The following is a 16,342-nucleotide window of genomic DNA, read 5'->3' as shown; positions in this document are numbered from 1 at the left end:
CACTTGTGTGTGTGGCTCTCGGCCATACACCTTCCACCTCCAGGCTGAGAAAAATTCCTCAATGGGGTTGAGGAATGGGGAGTATGGTGGTAAGAACTCCATCACCATTCTGTTATGGTTTGCGTACCACTGCCTTACTAGGTTTGACTTGTGGAAGCTTACATTGTCCCATATTATGGCATATTTCAAAACATGGTCTACAAGTGTTGCTCTGATTTCATCAGGAACACGCATGTGTCCGCCTCTTCTGCCTCTTCCTCTTCCTACTCCTCCACCACGCAGCCTCACCCCTCTTCCTCTCCTTCTTCTTGGCTGTTGTCCTTCCATTGTCAGACATTGTAACTTTCTATGTGCTCTGGTTACCTATATACTCCCCAGTAGATTGTTCATGAGATGCTCCCTTGAGCTCATTCAGAAAACTGTCGATCATTGGTTGATCAACTCTTTTCATTAGAGAAAGTCTAGATTCACCTGGGAGGAATTTACCAATTTAGATCATATTTACAGACAAATGTCTTATGGAAATGTATATATGCTTGACATGTTATGATGGCTTGGTAAATCATTTTGCATGTGAAGACTTATATGATGAACTATAGCCTAAATGTTTTGGGGAAAGAGACTATTTGATAGATTCCTATAACAAAGCATTTTGATTAGCATGACAAAAGCAATTGATAATGTACGAAAAAACTGAGAATTGTACACAATCATTTGCATGGATGGACAAAAGCATTTGCAATTTGTTCAATGCAATGAGAAACTGCCTTTTTCATCTGCACAAATGGCATGATGATGTGAAAACTGAACAAGAACTTTTGAGAATTTCAATTCTGATGTGAGAAATGTACCAAACCAATTGAGAAAAACTGTAATATGACACTGATCTAAGAGCCTACAGAGAGGGTGGAGTCAAGTGTCAGACCCCCCCCTAAAAGCTGCTATTATGAAACGGTAGCATTTCAGCACTTGCGTGATTGAGCTTAAAAGTGAAACATTTACAAATTCACTTTAATTTAGATTTCAACACTTAACACATTTCAGATGCCAAACTCAAACAAACTGACATCAACTGCATTTCCGTCATGAACACAAACAAACATCAACTGCATTTCCGTCATGAACATAAAACAAACATCAACTGCATTTCCGTCATGAACACAAACAAACATCAACTGCATTTCCGTCATGAACACAAAACTTGAGAACTGGCTGACGGATGTTCAAGGGATCTAATTCTCCTCTTTCGTCCTCCTTTCCGACGCTGCCGCTTACGTCTTAATATTCCCCTGCCTCTTCCTCTCCTCCATCATCAACGCTGTCAACTCCCACCTCCTCGTAATCCTTCTCCAGAGCCGCCATGTCCTCCCGGGCCTCGGAGAACTCCCCCTCCTCCATCCCCTCCCCCACGTACCAGTGGACGAAGGCCCGCTTGGCGTACATCAGGTCAAACTTGTGGTTGAGCCGAGCCCAGGCCTCGGCGATGGCGGTGGTGTTGCTCAGCATGCACAAAGCCCTCTGCACCTTGGCCAGGTCTCCCCCGGGAACCACGGTGGGGGGCTGGTAGTTGATGCCCACCTTGAAGCCGGTGGGGCACCAGTCCACGAACTGGATGCTGCGCTTGGTTTTGATGGTTGCTATGGCGGCGTTGACGTCTTTGGGCACCACGTCTCCGCGGTACAGCAGGCAGCAGGCCATGTACTTGCCGTGGCGAGGGTCGCACTTCACCATCTGGTTGGCCGGCTCGAAGCAGGCGTTGGTGATCTCAGCTACTGTCAGCTGCTCGTGGTAGGCCTTCTCCGCCGAGATGACGGGGGCGTAGGTGGCCAGAGGGAAGTGGATCCGGGGATACGGCACCAGGTTGGTCTGGAACTCCGTCAGATCCACGTTGAGGGCGCCGGCGAAGCGGAGGGAGGCGGTGATGGAGGACACGATCTGACTGATGAGCCGGTTCAGGTTGGTGTAGGTGGGACGCTCGATGTCCAGGTTCCTGCGGCAGATGTCGTAGATGGCCTCGTTGTCCACCATGAAGGAGCAGTCGGAGTGCTCCAGGGTGGTGTGGGTGGTCAGGATGGAGTTGTACGGCTCCACCACCGCCGTGGACACCTGGGGGGCCGGGTAGATGGAGAACTCCAGCTTGGACTTCTTGCCATAGTCCACGGACAGACGCTCCATCAGCAGGGAGGTGAAACCAGAGCCGGTGCCCCCGCCGAAGCTGTGGAACACCAGGAAGCCCTGCAGGCCGGTGCACTGGTCCGCCTGTCCACAGAGAAAACCGTGAGGAAACAGTCGATGCTTGGAGGTGAAAACCACTTGAGAGGAACTCACCAGTTTCCGGATCCGGTCCAGAACCAGGTCTATGATTTCTTTCCCGATGGTGTAGTGTCCGCGGGCGTAGTTGTTGGCAGCATCCTCCTTGCCAGTGATCAGCTGCTCGGGGTGGAACAGCTGACGGTAGGTCCCCGACCGCACCTCATCTGAAAGAGAGGGGGGACAAAGGCCTGAAAATGTTAAACTTTACTGTCTCAGAACACACACACACAATAATTCTGTTCTGTTCTGTAAATGTTTTCCAATAAGTTATGCACTGTGTATTAATTCATAATAGTCATTTTAAAATTGTAAAATTGAATTTGTGTCTGAGGTTGGGCCCGTGGGGAGGGGTTAGTTCCTACAAGAACTTTATCCTACTTTCACCCCTGGTCAGCAGTTTCAAATCATTAAAATGTGATCTGCTCAGACTGAAAAGCAGCAGAACTGATCATCACCGATGACGGTGGGCTCCAGGTCCACAAAGACGGCTCTCGGCACGTGTTTTCCAGCTCCAGTTTCACTGAAGAAGGTGTTGAAGGAGTCGTCTCCTCCGCCGACTGTCTTGTCACTTCGGGTCTGTCCGTCGGGCTGGATGCCGTGCTCCAGGCAGTAAAGCTCCCAGCATGCATTTCCAATCTGAACACCGGCCTGGCCCACGTGCACCGAGATACACTCACGCTGGGAATTTCAGCAGAAGACAAGAGAAACACTTTAGACTGAAAGATTATACGCAAAAAATTTAAATAACTATAAAAAGAAAAAATATACATACATTATATAAAATTAAAAGATTATACGCAAAAAAATTTAATAACTAAAAAAATTATACACACACACACACACATATATAAAAAATAATAAAATTAAAAATAAATTAAAAAAAATTGCCGTTTTTCTGAATTAACAATATAACATTTTAATTAAAAAATAAATCTGCTCTGTTTTTCCTCAAAACTTGCAAGAAGCTTCATTCACTTGAGAGCTCGATTTCATGGAAGCAAACATGTTCCTGTCCAGTTTAATCCAGTTTTATTTTGGTTTGAAACATTAGGAGATACTCTTGTCTTTAAGTTATTTCGATGGTATTGTTATTAGTTTGTCGACTTTGCGCAGAAACCTCAGGACTTTGCGGATGTTCAGACGGAAAGCCCATTCTGATCTGCTGGAGTAGCAAACAAAACAAACCTTGTTCCCATTTTATCAGCAGGTGCTTTTTGTGTCAGTTAGGCTTCACTTTACAAGGTCTCGGCGAGACGCCTTCAAAATAAAAGCACTAAATAGCTGTCTGCTTAATACATAATAAAATAAAAGCCTGGCTTTAAAGAACGTTAAGGAGTTAATAATGTAAACGGCCTTTAAAATGAGTAGAGTATTTCTATAAATGTGTTTTATGTTTTCTCATTAACGTTCTTTAAAGCCAGGCTTTTATTTGTTATGTATTAAGCAGACAGATATTTAGTGCTTTTATTTTGAAGGCGTCTCGCCGAGTGAGGAAAAACAGCAGATTTTTTTTCCCATTAAAATGTTATATCGTTAATTCAGAAAAACAGAGCAATTTGTTTTTTCTCAAGTGAATGTAATACATTTCTGTAGGAAAGTTCTCATGACTAAACTGAAATTTAGGCTTCGGCCTTTTGGGTGTTGATTTAAAAAAATACACATATACATGAAAAGAAAAGCATCTCTGTATCAAACACGAACCCTGTTTAACAGCAGAGGAATTTAATTTTACATTACGTTATCAGACTCAATGTCAAAGAAAAATTGATGACGGATTTTAACAAAGAAATTGACACAAGGTGAGAAAGTTTCAACTTTTGAATCGAAATAAACCTGACAATTAAGAAACACTTACCATGTTTGCTGATTAAGGTGGAAAAAAGGCAAGTAGATAAAAGTTTCGCTACGCAGACAGACGTTAAAGCGTCTCTATGGCAACTGTGACTGGAACCGTTGGGCGGAGATCATGGATCTATAATAATAACGGCGGAGATATTTATACTCGCCAACAACCGGAAGTTCGTTCTTTCACCTGATTGGTCACTGTGGGCCTTTCTCAATGTCCAAGAACACAAGTATAGACTTGTGTTCTTGGAGAGTACGTTCTTGCAAGTCGTTCTTGGAAGAATGAACTCGCAAGAACACGAGCACACGAACAGTTTGAGACGATGCGTTCTTGCTGGTATTGCGCAATACCCGACGCAGCCTCCTGGGCTTTATCAACCAAAATAGTTGGTTTTGCGATATGTACACATTATATATAATATATATATACACACACACGCACATACATATATATATATATATATATATATATATATATATATATATATATATAAATAAATAAAACAGTCAATATACAATACTCTGATGCGCTGATGTAGGCTGCCACAAGTGTATACTAACAATGTTATGCCTATTGTTATTAAAGCAGCAACAATATCCTTTAATAGTACATGTTATTTATTCTAATTTGTTTAGTTTAAGTGCTTTTAAGTCTCACGAGCCAAGAATTTTCTGTACATCACGACGCAACGGCGGGGGGGAAAAAACCCGGTAAAGGTTATTGTTTGTGGATCGCGTTATTTAATAGTATTTAAGAGAGCAAATGGAATTGCATTGTTGGCAAATATGGACCGGCAGCCATATCAGCTATCGTCGCCGTCGGCAGCTTTACTGGGAGCAGAAGAGGAGGCTGCTGATCTGAGGAGGAGTCTGGAGCTGAGAAGAGCCAGGAGGAATACGTTGCGCTATCCTAGCGTCTCTGGCTTTGTAAGTTATCTCACAAAGTTTCCCTAAAGCAGCACTTTGTTTTCCATGATTATTAAAGTTAACGAAATGATTATGATACACTTTAGAAATATTAAGGTATGAAACATGATTAACAGGATCCTCCCCGAACTGTGTAATAGTGATGCTTTAAATCCAACCCTTTCATTCATACATTTCCAACCTTCAATCCAACTTGACATCTGACATTTGATAGTGTTGATGCCCCAGCACCACCCTATGGTGAAATCGTGAAATATTAGCCTTTGTCTCTGGCTATGTAAGTTATTATCTTATAAAGATAACTTAAGATATCAGATTGGTTTTATCTGCAAATGTGTCTGGACTAAAATATTTGTCTTTATACATCTGTACATATTTTTAAATGAAATATAAATAACCAGAGCAGTTGGAACAGACATTTTTATAATAGAAACAATAGGAATACATGATACATAACGTTTAATGAGACATATACATTACATAATATTAAATACATCTACTGTAGGTGAAATAATCATGAACAAACACAGTAAACAGTTAAAGATAAAAATAAATGAATATTGGGATGTTAATTGATAATTAATAAATAAGTGGAATAGATATTAAATATATACATTTCTTTTTTTTTTTTTTAAACAGGATCAAAATCCTAGGAGGTACGTGCAAATAAACAACCATGTGCCGATCCTCTGCACGTTCTTCTCTGAGGCCGACCTGAAACCAGATTTTAGACTCCAGAGATCCATCAACGTGCTGGTCCAGATGTTGCCTCGGCAACAGCCACATGGATTGTGCCATGACATGGAGGTGGCTGTCTGTCTGTACTGGCTGGCATGAAGGCACCTCCTACAGAGTGTCAGCAGACATCTTCACCATACCCAGAGCCACAGTTGGCAGGATAGTCCACAGTGTAGTGGAGGAGATGATGGCCATCCATTTCCCCAAGCCAGGATAGATGGAAGAGGTGGGGCAGGAGAGATGGAGGAGGTGGGGGCTCCACTGTGCGGCTGGTGGCATAGATGGTGCCATGTCAGAATCCTCCCACCTGCTGAACCACAAAAGAAGTGCTGTTTGAACCGCAAGCTCTTCCCTTCGGTGTGAAGGAGTTGTAGAAGGAGTCCCTCTACCCACCAGCTGCTGCTTCCTCCTTGGAGACAGGGCTACCCTTGCCTGCAGCATCCTGTGACCCTCATGACCCCATACCACCATCCTGTAGCAAGTAAGAAAAAACACAGAATAAATATTACAATATTATTTATTACAGTTGTTACTTTGCATTTGCATTCCTGGATTTCCCTCGGGATCACTGAAGTTTCTATCTATCCATTTGAAACCCTACATGTATTTTATGTTACCTGTATTTTAATCAACAGGCCAAGTTGAAGCAGATTCAACAGGCACCATGCCAAGGCCAGGAACGTGATTGAGCGGAACCTTCGGGATGCTCAAAACCCGCTGGAGAGCCATCTTCCTCTGGGCTTTGGAGATCCGGCCTCTATTTGCCCCCAAAGTGATTGCTGCATCCTGCACAATCTCTGTCTGCTGACAGGAGACATCCAGGACCTGTGATGTTAAATTGTTATAAATATTGTTTTGTTGACTAATTCAAAAATATTGTGCATATAGTTAAATGTCCAATGAACACTGTTAAATTAGTTATTACAATCATTATTATAATCATTATATTAGCTGAATTATCTATGATGAAAAGTTATCAATTTGTTTTGTTGATTAATGAAAAATTATTATTATATGGCGACTAACTTTTATTTATTTTTTACATATCTCATACAATGGCAATGAAAATTGAAAAAATGCCTCTAATAATCACCAGCTATTTTAGTTATAAAGAATCATGCCAAATTGAATGTCTGTCTCCAAGTTAAGTCAAAAAGTGTTCTATGTAACAGATGTCATTTTCAGAAGAATTCTTTGCTCTGACCACCATTATAAGCTTTGACGCCTCACCTGAAGTTAACTATAACCCTAGGCCGAGTACAACTAACCAGTACTCGAGTTGAGGGAGGATGGCATCCCCCCCTGAAATAAAAACAGTCATAATCATCCCCCCTTTCCTTGTCATTTCATCAATGAATGTGGTTTTACTGCTATTTCAACATTTAGAGTCATCACCAGAAAAATAACTTATTTGACAATTTTCACCTGTTTTAAGTAAATTTTCCCTTAAAATAAGTAGAAAAATCTGCCAGTGGGACACGATTTATCTTCTTATTACAGCAAAACAATCTTGTTCCACTGGCAGATTTTTCTACTTATTTCAAGTGAAAATCTACTTGAAACAGGTGAAAACTGTTGTTTTTTTCCAGTGATGAGTCTTGTTTTAAGTGTAATGAGATTTTTTTACTAAAATGAGACATTTTAACTAGAAATAAGACAAATATTCTTGTTAAGATTTTGAGTTTTTGCAGTGATCCATTTTACTTATCCTGTGAAGGACAGAGTCATATTGATAAGTTCAGAAAAGTGTTTTTTATTTTTGTGTTTTGATGTAAGCCCAGTGGATATTTAAAGCTTACAGAAGGCTGCATTTAACTGTTGCTATGTCATTCCTGCAGTATTTCTGCAGCTGTTTTGGTCTATTATTTGTAATATATTATATTATTTGTAATCAGCACAAATTTTCATAAAATCCACCATCCCCCCTGATTTTTTTTTTTACGACTCGAGTTCTGCAACTAACGTTACTTAAAGTTACATTTTCTCAGAAATCAATGTAATGACAGAATAACAGTGTTACGAATAGTTATAAAAAAATATCTTACAGTTGTGGGTCTGCCTGCCTTCTGCCATCATGTAACTGTGGGGAAAAGCAGACGGGTGTGAGAGCGTTGGACTGGCCGACTGGAGAGCGAGCTCGCCCCGCAGGCGCTGCCGGCAGGAGAGCCCCTTTATGGAGCTTCTCATCTCCCAAAATGTAGGAGCAAAGGTTTCAATCGCCATCAATTTTAGTAAAACTGCCGATATTTGAAATCTACACAGTTGATTTATAGCGTACAGTGAATTCAGAAGTGAATTTAGTAATGAAATAGGATACGAAAATTGTAAACAACTTACAGCTTTTGTCCGCCGGTTCCCCGCTGTTCGCCGACTGCCGAAATGCATTCTGGGATACTTGTGTTGAGAAGTTCACACAAGTTACCGAGCGATGCATCCTCGGTAAAAGGGGCGTGTCAAGAACACTTCCGGGAATTTTATCCGTTCTTGGCGAAATGCGAACTTGTGTATTGGGACAGTACTTGGGCGGCGACTGATGACGTTTCACAAGGACACAAGAACACAAGAACGGACAAGAACGCATATTGAGAAACGGCCGTTAATTGCATTACGTTAGTTACACGTTAGTTACGTTATAGTTAGTTACATTTACACTGCGTCTAACAAACAGCTTCGTAGTTCCCTGGTTGCTGCAGCATGAAACAAAGAGCCACATTGTTGATTTATAATATCTTTCGTTTTAAGTTGTTGCCGTTTAACAGTTTAACAGTTAAGTCTAGTTTTACAACTAAACACACTTCCGGTTACAGGCTTCAAAATAAAATACCTACAAATGTATTTTGTGGTTAAAAATATTCCTTGATACATAAATTATCAGATTTCCTAATTTTACATATTAAAATATGTGGTATATATCTGAGAATATTTATACATCCTTTTTTCTCGAACTTAGTCATAAAAATGTTTTACTCCGTTTCCGGAAGCTAATGTGACGGTGCAGTCGACGCGGAAAAAAATGTTTCTTCTTATCGTTAAACAAAATTAAAGGTTCTGGTCACTATTTCAAAGGTATGAATGCTGGGGACTGGTTCACACTGTCATGTCCAGCAGAGAGATTCATCCTTACTGTTCAGCATCTCTGTGGTTTATTTCTATTGGTCCATCTTATTCATGTGTTTAAATAAGGTACTTAAGGTCTCGGTGTGTCACCCACAGAGGTCACTGCAGACTAAAAATACCTCACTTACGTCTAACTCACATGTTTGGTATTTTGTTTTAGTGTAAAGCGTGACATACGCGCAAAGTTGATGAAGGGAGAGTTCACAAGTGTTTTTTCATGGGGAGATGGCTCTCCATGTGTGTTTTGTTGATTTTGTTTTATCAACAGGCTCATAAATGAAGTATAAGTATATTATTTATCTGCTGGTTTATCTGTCAGTTTTAATTGATGAAAAGTTTAGGGTAGGGAGCCGACCACATTGTTTCCTTAAAGGCGGTTGGTGACATCATCACAGCTGCTGTCAGTGCAAATGACCAACATCCATTGTAACTATGCATTTAAAAGTAAATGCAAGTGTTTTAGATTTATTTGAACTATTTTAGTCCACATAAATGGTCAATATAATTTTATTAACAAAAAATACATGAAAGCAGAACAAAGTACCTGGTTTGAACTGTGCAGAAAAACAAGATTGAATATAATATCAGTGTCAGAAAAGGCAAAACATGTATTATTAATAATCTTTCCTTCACTGCTGCAGTTTTGCTGTGTATTAAGAGTAAAAACGTAAACACAAATATAGTTGAGTTAGAATTTCATTTTATTTGAAAACAACTCAAGACAAAGAAAACTCCAATTGGAGTCACAAACGTGTGATGACGCATCACAACAGAAACTTGGTAAAATCTCCAAGACATTTAACTCACAAAGAGCAGAGGGAAAATCATCTTTACAAAAGACAAAAACATTGAGGGATGAAACATCATCCTGGTTTAAATGAAACATATTTCATAAAGATTATAAATGGCACTTTATAAGAAAAGCAAAGAAAACACTGATCCTGGAACGAACCGTTCCAGGATCGGGTCAAGATCATCACAAAGTGATGGGAGCAGCTTCACAACAAGTGAAGTCATTATAACTTATAAAGTTCATTTTTTATACAGTCCAGACAGGACCATGTTCATAAGCTCTCCTTAGGAATAATCTATGTTAAGATCTGAATAAAGATCAATAATGAAAAAATTAAAATGACAAAAATGATTCAAATTGAATCAATACGGCAAAACTCCATTAAATTGATATTTAAAAGGATCAATTTCAATTTGATAAAGGAACAGAAATCCTTCATTACATCTTATAACAATCTAGTTTTACTTGTAAGAATATTGTTTGACTTCATTTTGATTTAATATAAACTTTAAAATGATGCATGTCTTTCTAAAAATGAAAGAAAATTAAGTTTGTTTTGTATTTTGTTCCTGAAACTGTGAATAAACACAAAACCAACAACTTTCCAGAATGAAAACAGATATTTTTAGAACTCAGTTCTGATATCACTTGACCAGTATGGTCTTAACAATTTCTTTGACAACACATTTTCTTTTTTAAAACAAAGATCTTTTCTTTTCAATAGAAAAAAAAACAAAAAAACAAAACAAAAGAACAACATCTGTGGAAACAGAGGTGAGAATTCTTCTAAAAATCCCAAAATAAGACCTTCCGTTCATACAGATGAAGGACTTCTAAAAGGACTTCAAGTCAATGATCAACGACCAATATGGTCTCCTCAGGTTGTCTGGTTGTAACTCCAGTCTGCAGGAGTCTACCACGGCCTCCAGGGGGCGCTGTTGACTGGACTCTTGTCTTTACTGTTGCTGCTCTGGACTGAGGAGCTCAGAGGAGAGAAGTCAGCGTCTCTCAGGTTCTTCTCAGAGGAAGATTTCAGCTGGATGAAGTGTCTCAGCAGTCCTCTCTGGGACTGAGTCTTCACCTCCTCCTTGGACAGGAAGTGCACCACCTCTTGGACACATCTGGAGTAGCCCTGACCAACATCTGCTGAGTCCACAGCGTGATGCTGCTGGTGCAGTCGTCTGAGGAAGCAGACCGTCATCTCCAGGATGTCTGCTTTCTCTATCTTGGAGTCTGGCTGCTGTTTGAGGATCTCTGGACCCAGCAGAGACTTGAGCTGCTCGATGCTGCTGTTGATTCTCTCTCTGCGAAGCTTCTCCACCAGAGGCTTTCTGAGCTGCAAGAGAAAGAAAAATATCATCAATTAACAGGTTCAAGAACACACAAGTGGTTAGAAATACAGAGCTGTCTTAACAACAACTGTCTTTCAAAGCTTCTCATATTTACCTTGTGTGTCAGAGTCAAATGATCCTGAAAGTTGGTCGTTGCTGCAGTGATTGTAGGTGCCATGGTTGGATCTCTGCGTGGTAGAAGTCTAATCTGATCTCTGCTGGCTTCATCCCTCCTATTTATAGTCCCACATCTCCATATGAATGTGTGGGTCTCGGTGTGGTTGAGGTTTCCCACAGTTTGAACCAATCAGAGTGCAGGACCAGAGAGAATGGAGGCCTGGCCTGCCACATGTCCACCGGTCATAGAAATCAGGGACAATCATGACGTCTCAGGGGAACAGCTGGACGAGTCTTTAGTGTGACTTTGAGAAGAAGCAGATCTGTTATTTGTTGCTTGAATTAATGAGTCTCACTGAGCACACGCCATTTAATCACATGATGGCGAATGGCGCGTCACTGCATATGACAAAATGAACTTTTATTAGCAGTTTTTGTTTGTTGTTTGTTTTGAAAATGTTCTGTTTAACGCTTCTCTTAACCCAGAACATTTAGTCTGATAGAAATGAACCTAATATGGTTTGAAGATTTGTCCTAATAAGATATGACAGGTTTTTCCAGCTAACAGCAGATGTGAAATGTCAAACGTAGACTAGAGGGTGGGACATTGAGGCACTTGTGGTTTGACACGTGCCAAATCCCTCTGGTGGGGGTTCACAACCGCAGTCATGTGATACTCTCGTAGAAAACGTTCCCACATTAGTTGATTTTGACGTGTGTCTCCTGATGCATGTGGACATTTTCAGGATTTCAACACACTTCAAAAAGCCTTGTTCCATAAAAGAAGTCTTAAATTGTCTAATGGCTACACTATTTTGATAGTTTTAAGGAGCAAATCATTCCTACTCCACTGATGGTTATTTTAGCTTGATACAAGACTATTTTCCAAGATTTAGGAATATTAGGCTTATTACTAAGAGCAGTTGTTGCAGTGTGAAAGTCAGAATATGTCTGCTTACTTCTGTCAGTTCAGCTCTTATCAAGTTTCAGCGTGACAATGTTGTAAATACTGTCTAACCTCTGTACCATTTATAATATCTAAAACCTGATAAATCTCTCATGTCTCTCATGTATAATTTTTGGGAAGTTGACCCTTTCTTCAGCTTCAAAATGCTGTAATCCATAACTGTACATTAGATTAACAAAAAAATATATGAACTTTTTAACGTGCCAGAGTTATAGTAGTTATGATTTTTTTTTTTATAGGTTGAATTTTCATTTATTACAGTTTGTTTGTTTATTTCAGTTTAGTTTTCGTTGGTTTAACAAGTGCTTTATTAGTTTTAGTTCAGTTCTAGTTTTTGAGGTGTTGATTTACAGATAATCTAGGATGAAAGAATCCTACCAACAGTGGCATACAGAACAGAGATCCTATATTCTTCATTTTGAGTGATTAGAATTAGAAAATATAATTAGTTATTAGAAAAATAAACTGCCAACTTAAAAAAAACAAGGCACAAAATAAAAAATTTGCATCCAATTCCATGTCATTTCAGTTATTTTTCCATTGTTGATTTTAGTTTTATAAAAATCTTTATTTTTATTTTAGTTAATACGATTATTTTTCACTATTAGTTTCAGTTTTAATCATTTTAATGATTCTACTGCCAGACAGAAAATCACATAAGGATTTTTTTTCCTATTATATGAGAAATAACATCAATTTTACAATCACAAACATTATGCTCCTAAATTCCTGCAGTTAGCTGCGTCTCTTGGGGTCAGAGGTCAGATCTATTGTCCCCAGGAGCTCTGAGACGGACGCGCCTTTGGTTTCCCACAGTCCGTCCTCCCACACTCCGTCCTCCCCTGCAGGAGCAGAAGTGTGCCTCATCATACGTCACATTAGATAAACTGTCACGACTCGTTAAAGAGCGACGTGTAAGAAGTGAACCGAGGTTACACACGAAACCAGCAAATGTTGAAATACGAATAATAATTTTTTTTATGATCAGGTTTTGCCACAATAAAGACCTGTGAGACAAGTTGTCAAAATTCCACTTACATTTAATAAAAAAAAGTAATTAAAATAAGAGTTTACTCACCATCTATTTAACGATAACCTCTCCAAATAAATGAAAACTCAAGTAACTCTTTTGACACTTTGCAAAATAAATCTTGAGATTGTTTTATCTGAGAAAAAAGCCAAGATTTTTTTAGCGGGAAAAAGCAAACTCATGCTCACTGAGCTGATTTAAGATCGTGTGTGAAAGGGTGTCGGAAAGTTTTGAAGAGGAGAGTCAAAGTTCAAGCTAATCTGCATCTTTAACAACACCTGCAGTCAAACTATTGTCCGGAGGGAGCTGGCACACTTCAACAAGCAGCTGCTGCAACTTCCCTCTCATGACCAAACATGATATCTGACTCTTCTGGGGAGAAGAAAGCTGCATTCAAGAAGTTATTTAACTGTCTGCAAACAAAAACTGGAATTCTGGAAGCAGTAAAATTACTGGAATTCACAAGTGATGCAGATTTTATGGAGCCGATAAGAAGCTACAGGAGAAAATAAATAAATATGTGATTCTTTTTTAACCTCTGAAGGCAGCATCGTCATATAGTTTTCCTCCAGATGGTTGGTGACGTAAGCTGAGGATCCATCGGAGCACACGGCCAGCATCCGTCACAAAAGCTCCTTTTATTTTCTTTTTGTGCTGCGCTGACCTCAGCATTCAAAGGCAGGGTGTGGGAAACTGAGAGCAAGTTTCCCACAGTGGGACCCATAGTGGTTTTGAGCATGTTGGTGGACACTGGATGCCCCACACCCCCTCATTCTCATGTATTATTTTTCATTGTTTTAATTTGTCCTTGAATATTTTTCATTTAATTTGTTTTTGAGTATTATAAGTTGAGTGAGTGTGCAGAATATTGTGAATATAAGTTTATTTTGTAGATTGTAGACAGGACACGGACATGGACATTTTATGGTTATTGTTGGTTATGTTTATGAGCAAAATGTATATGTGATTCAGCCAACGAACAGCCTGCAGTGAGCAGTTAAGGTGCTGATGTGCTTGTGTTCTTGTATTTTCAGACAGAGAAAGAGTAAAGAGTTCTTGATAAAAAACCCATGCACGCCTTGACGTCCATTTTTGTGTCCAAGTGTGCAACAAATATTGGAGGCACCGCTGAGATTGATTAACGTCGTGCTCAGTGTGATGGAGACAGACGGGACAGCGGGAGTGCGCAGAAGCGGAGAGTTGGCAGAGACTAAAACCATCTCAAGATTTATTTTGCAAAGTGTCAAAAGAGTTACTTGAGTTTTCATTTATTTGGAGAGGTTATTAGTAAATACATGGTGAGAAAACTTTAATTTAAAAAAAAAAAGTAATTACTTTTTTTCTTAAATGTAAATGGAATTTTGACAACTTGTCTCACATGTCTTTATTGTGGCAAAACCTGATCTTTAAAAAAAATGATTATTCGTATTTAACATTTGCTGGTTTCGTGTGTAACCTCAGTTCACTTCTTGCACGCCGCTCTTTAACGAGTCGTGACAGTTTATCTAATGTGACGTATGATGGGGCACACTTCTGCTCCTGCAGGGGAGGACGGAGTGTGGGAGGACGGACTGTGGGAAACCAGAGGCGCGTCCGTCTCAGAGCTCCTGGGGACAATAGATCTGACCTCTGACCCCAAGAGACGCAGCTAACTGCAGGAATTTAGGAGCATAATGTTTGTGATTGTAAAATTAATGTTATTTCTCATATAATAGGAAAAAAAAATCCTTATGTGATTTTCTGTCTGGCAGTAGAATCATTAAAATGATTAAAACTGAAACTAATAGTGAAAAATAATCCTATTAACTAAAATAAAAATAAAGATTTTTATAAAACTAAAATCAACAATGGAAAAATAACTGAAATGATATGGAATTGGATGCAACATTTTTATTTTGTGCCTTGTTTTTTAAGTTTGCAGCTTATTAGTAGGATTCTTTCATCCTAGATTATCTGTAAATCAACACCTCAAAAACTAGAACTAAACTAAAACTAATAAAGCACTTGTTAAACCAACGAAAACTAAACTGAAATAAACAAACAAACTGTAATAAATGAAAATTCAACCTATAGAAAAAAAATCATAACTACTATAACTCTGGCACGTTAAAAAGTTCATATATTTTTTGTTAATCTAATGTACAGTTATGGATTACAGCATTTTGAAGCTGAAGAAAGGGTCAACTTCCCAAAAATTATACATGAGAGACATGAGAGATTTATCAGGTTTTAGATATTATAAATGGTACAGAGGTTAGACAGTATTTACAACATTGTCACGCTGAAACTTCATAAGAGCTGAACTGACAGAAGTAAGCAGACACATTCAGACTTTCAACACTGCAACAACTGCTCTTAGAAATAAGCCTAATATTCCTAAATCTTGGAAAATAGTCTTGTATCAAGCAAAAATAACCATCAGTGGAGTAGGAATGATTTGCTTCTTAAAACTATCAAAATAGTGTAGCCATTAGACAAAAGTAAGACTTCTTTTATGGAACAAGGCTTTTTGAAGTGTGTTGAAATCCTGAAAATGTCCACATGCATCAGGAGACACACGTCAAAATCAACTAATGTGGGAACGTTTTCTACGAGAGTATCACATGACTGCGGTTGTGAACCCCCACCAGAGGGATTTGGCACGTGTCAAACCACAAGTGCCTCAATGTCCCACCCTCTAGTCTACGTTTGACATTTCACATCTGCTGTTAGCTGGAAAAACCTGTCATATCTTATTAGGACAAATCTTCAAACCATATTTGGTTCATTTCTATCAGACTAAATGTTCTGGGTTAAGAGTAGCGTTAAACAGAACATTTTCAAAACAAACAAGAAACAAAAACTGCTAATAAAAGTTCATTTTGTCATATGCAGTGACGCGCCATTCGCCATCATGTAGAATTAAATGGCGTGTACTCAGTGAGACTAATTAATTCAAGCAACAAATAACAGATCTGCTTCTTCTCAAAGTCACACTAAAGACACGTCCAGCTGTTCCCCTGAGACGTCATGATTGTCCCTGATTTCTATGACCGGTGGACATGTGGCAGGCCAGGCCTCCATTCTCTCTGGTCCTGCACTCTGATTGGTTCAAACTGTGGGAAACCTCAACCACACCGAGACCCACACATTCATATGGAGATGTGGGACTATAAATAGGAGGG

At 39.3% G+C, this 16,342-nt stretch overlaps 2 protein-coding genes and 1 long non-coding RNA gene across 5 annotated transcripts; all 3 read right to left on the bottom strand.

Moving 5' to 3' along the window:
• Positions 1-1,204: 1,204 nt before the first annotated feature.
• LOC133448438 (tubulin alpha-1B chain-like) lies at positions 1,205-2,461 on the bottom strand. The gene is made up of 2 exons (XM_061726966.1): positions 2,329-2,461; positions 1,205-2,259 (listed from the first exon to the last, which is right to left on the bottom strand). Exon 2 carries the CDS (start codon positions 2,173-2,175, stop codon positions 1,279-1,281), a length of 897 nt encoding a protein of 298 aa, XP_061582950.1. The 5' UTR covers positions 2,176-2,259; positions 2,329-2,461; the 3' UTR covers positions 1,205-1,278.
• Positions 2,462-5,585: 3,124 nt separating this feature from the next.
• LOC133449327 (uncharacterized) lies at positions 5,586-8,262 on the bottom strand. Of its 3 annotated transcripts, none has more exons than XR_009783026.1 (5): positions 8,161-8,262; positions 7,869-7,903; positions 6,441-6,648; positions 6,217-6,295; positions 5,586-6,133 (listed from the first exon to the last, which is right to left on the bottom strand). It is a non-coding gene; the product is annotated as an uncharacterized LOC133449327 (long non-coding RNA). The 3 variants fall into 3 exon arrangements; XR_009783027.1 differs by having other exon boundaries at positions 5,586-6,130; XR_009783025.1 differs by having other exon boundaries at positions 5,586-6,295.
• Positions 8,263-10,276: 2,014 nt separating this feature from the next.
• LOC133449326 (transcription factor HES-5-like) lies at positions 10,277-11,260 on the bottom strand. Its single transcript, XM_061728466.1, has 2 exons — positions 11,180-11,260; positions 10,277-11,069 (listed from the first exon to the last, which is right to left on the bottom strand). Exons 1-2 carry the CDS (start codon positions 11,240-11,242, stop codon positions 10,647-10,649), a joined length of 486 nt encoding a protein of 161 aa, XP_061584450.1. The 5' UTR covers positions 11,243-11,260; the 3' UTR covers positions 10,277-10,646.
• Between the last annotated feature and the right edge of the window lie 5,082 nt (positions 11,261-16,342).

The sequence above is a fragment of the Cololabis saira genome, chromosome 8 (genome assembly GCF_033807715.1).
Source record: "Cololabis saira isolate AMF1-May2022 chromosome 8, fColSai1.1, whole genome shotgun sequence".
Classification (NCBI taxonomy): domain Eukaryota; kingdom Metazoa; phylum Chordata; class Actinopteri; order Beloniformes; family Belonidae; genus Cololabis; species Cololabis saira.
The sequence above is the reverse complement of the archived record's forward strand: the minus strand, read 5'-3'. Positions and strand labels throughout refer to the sequence as shown.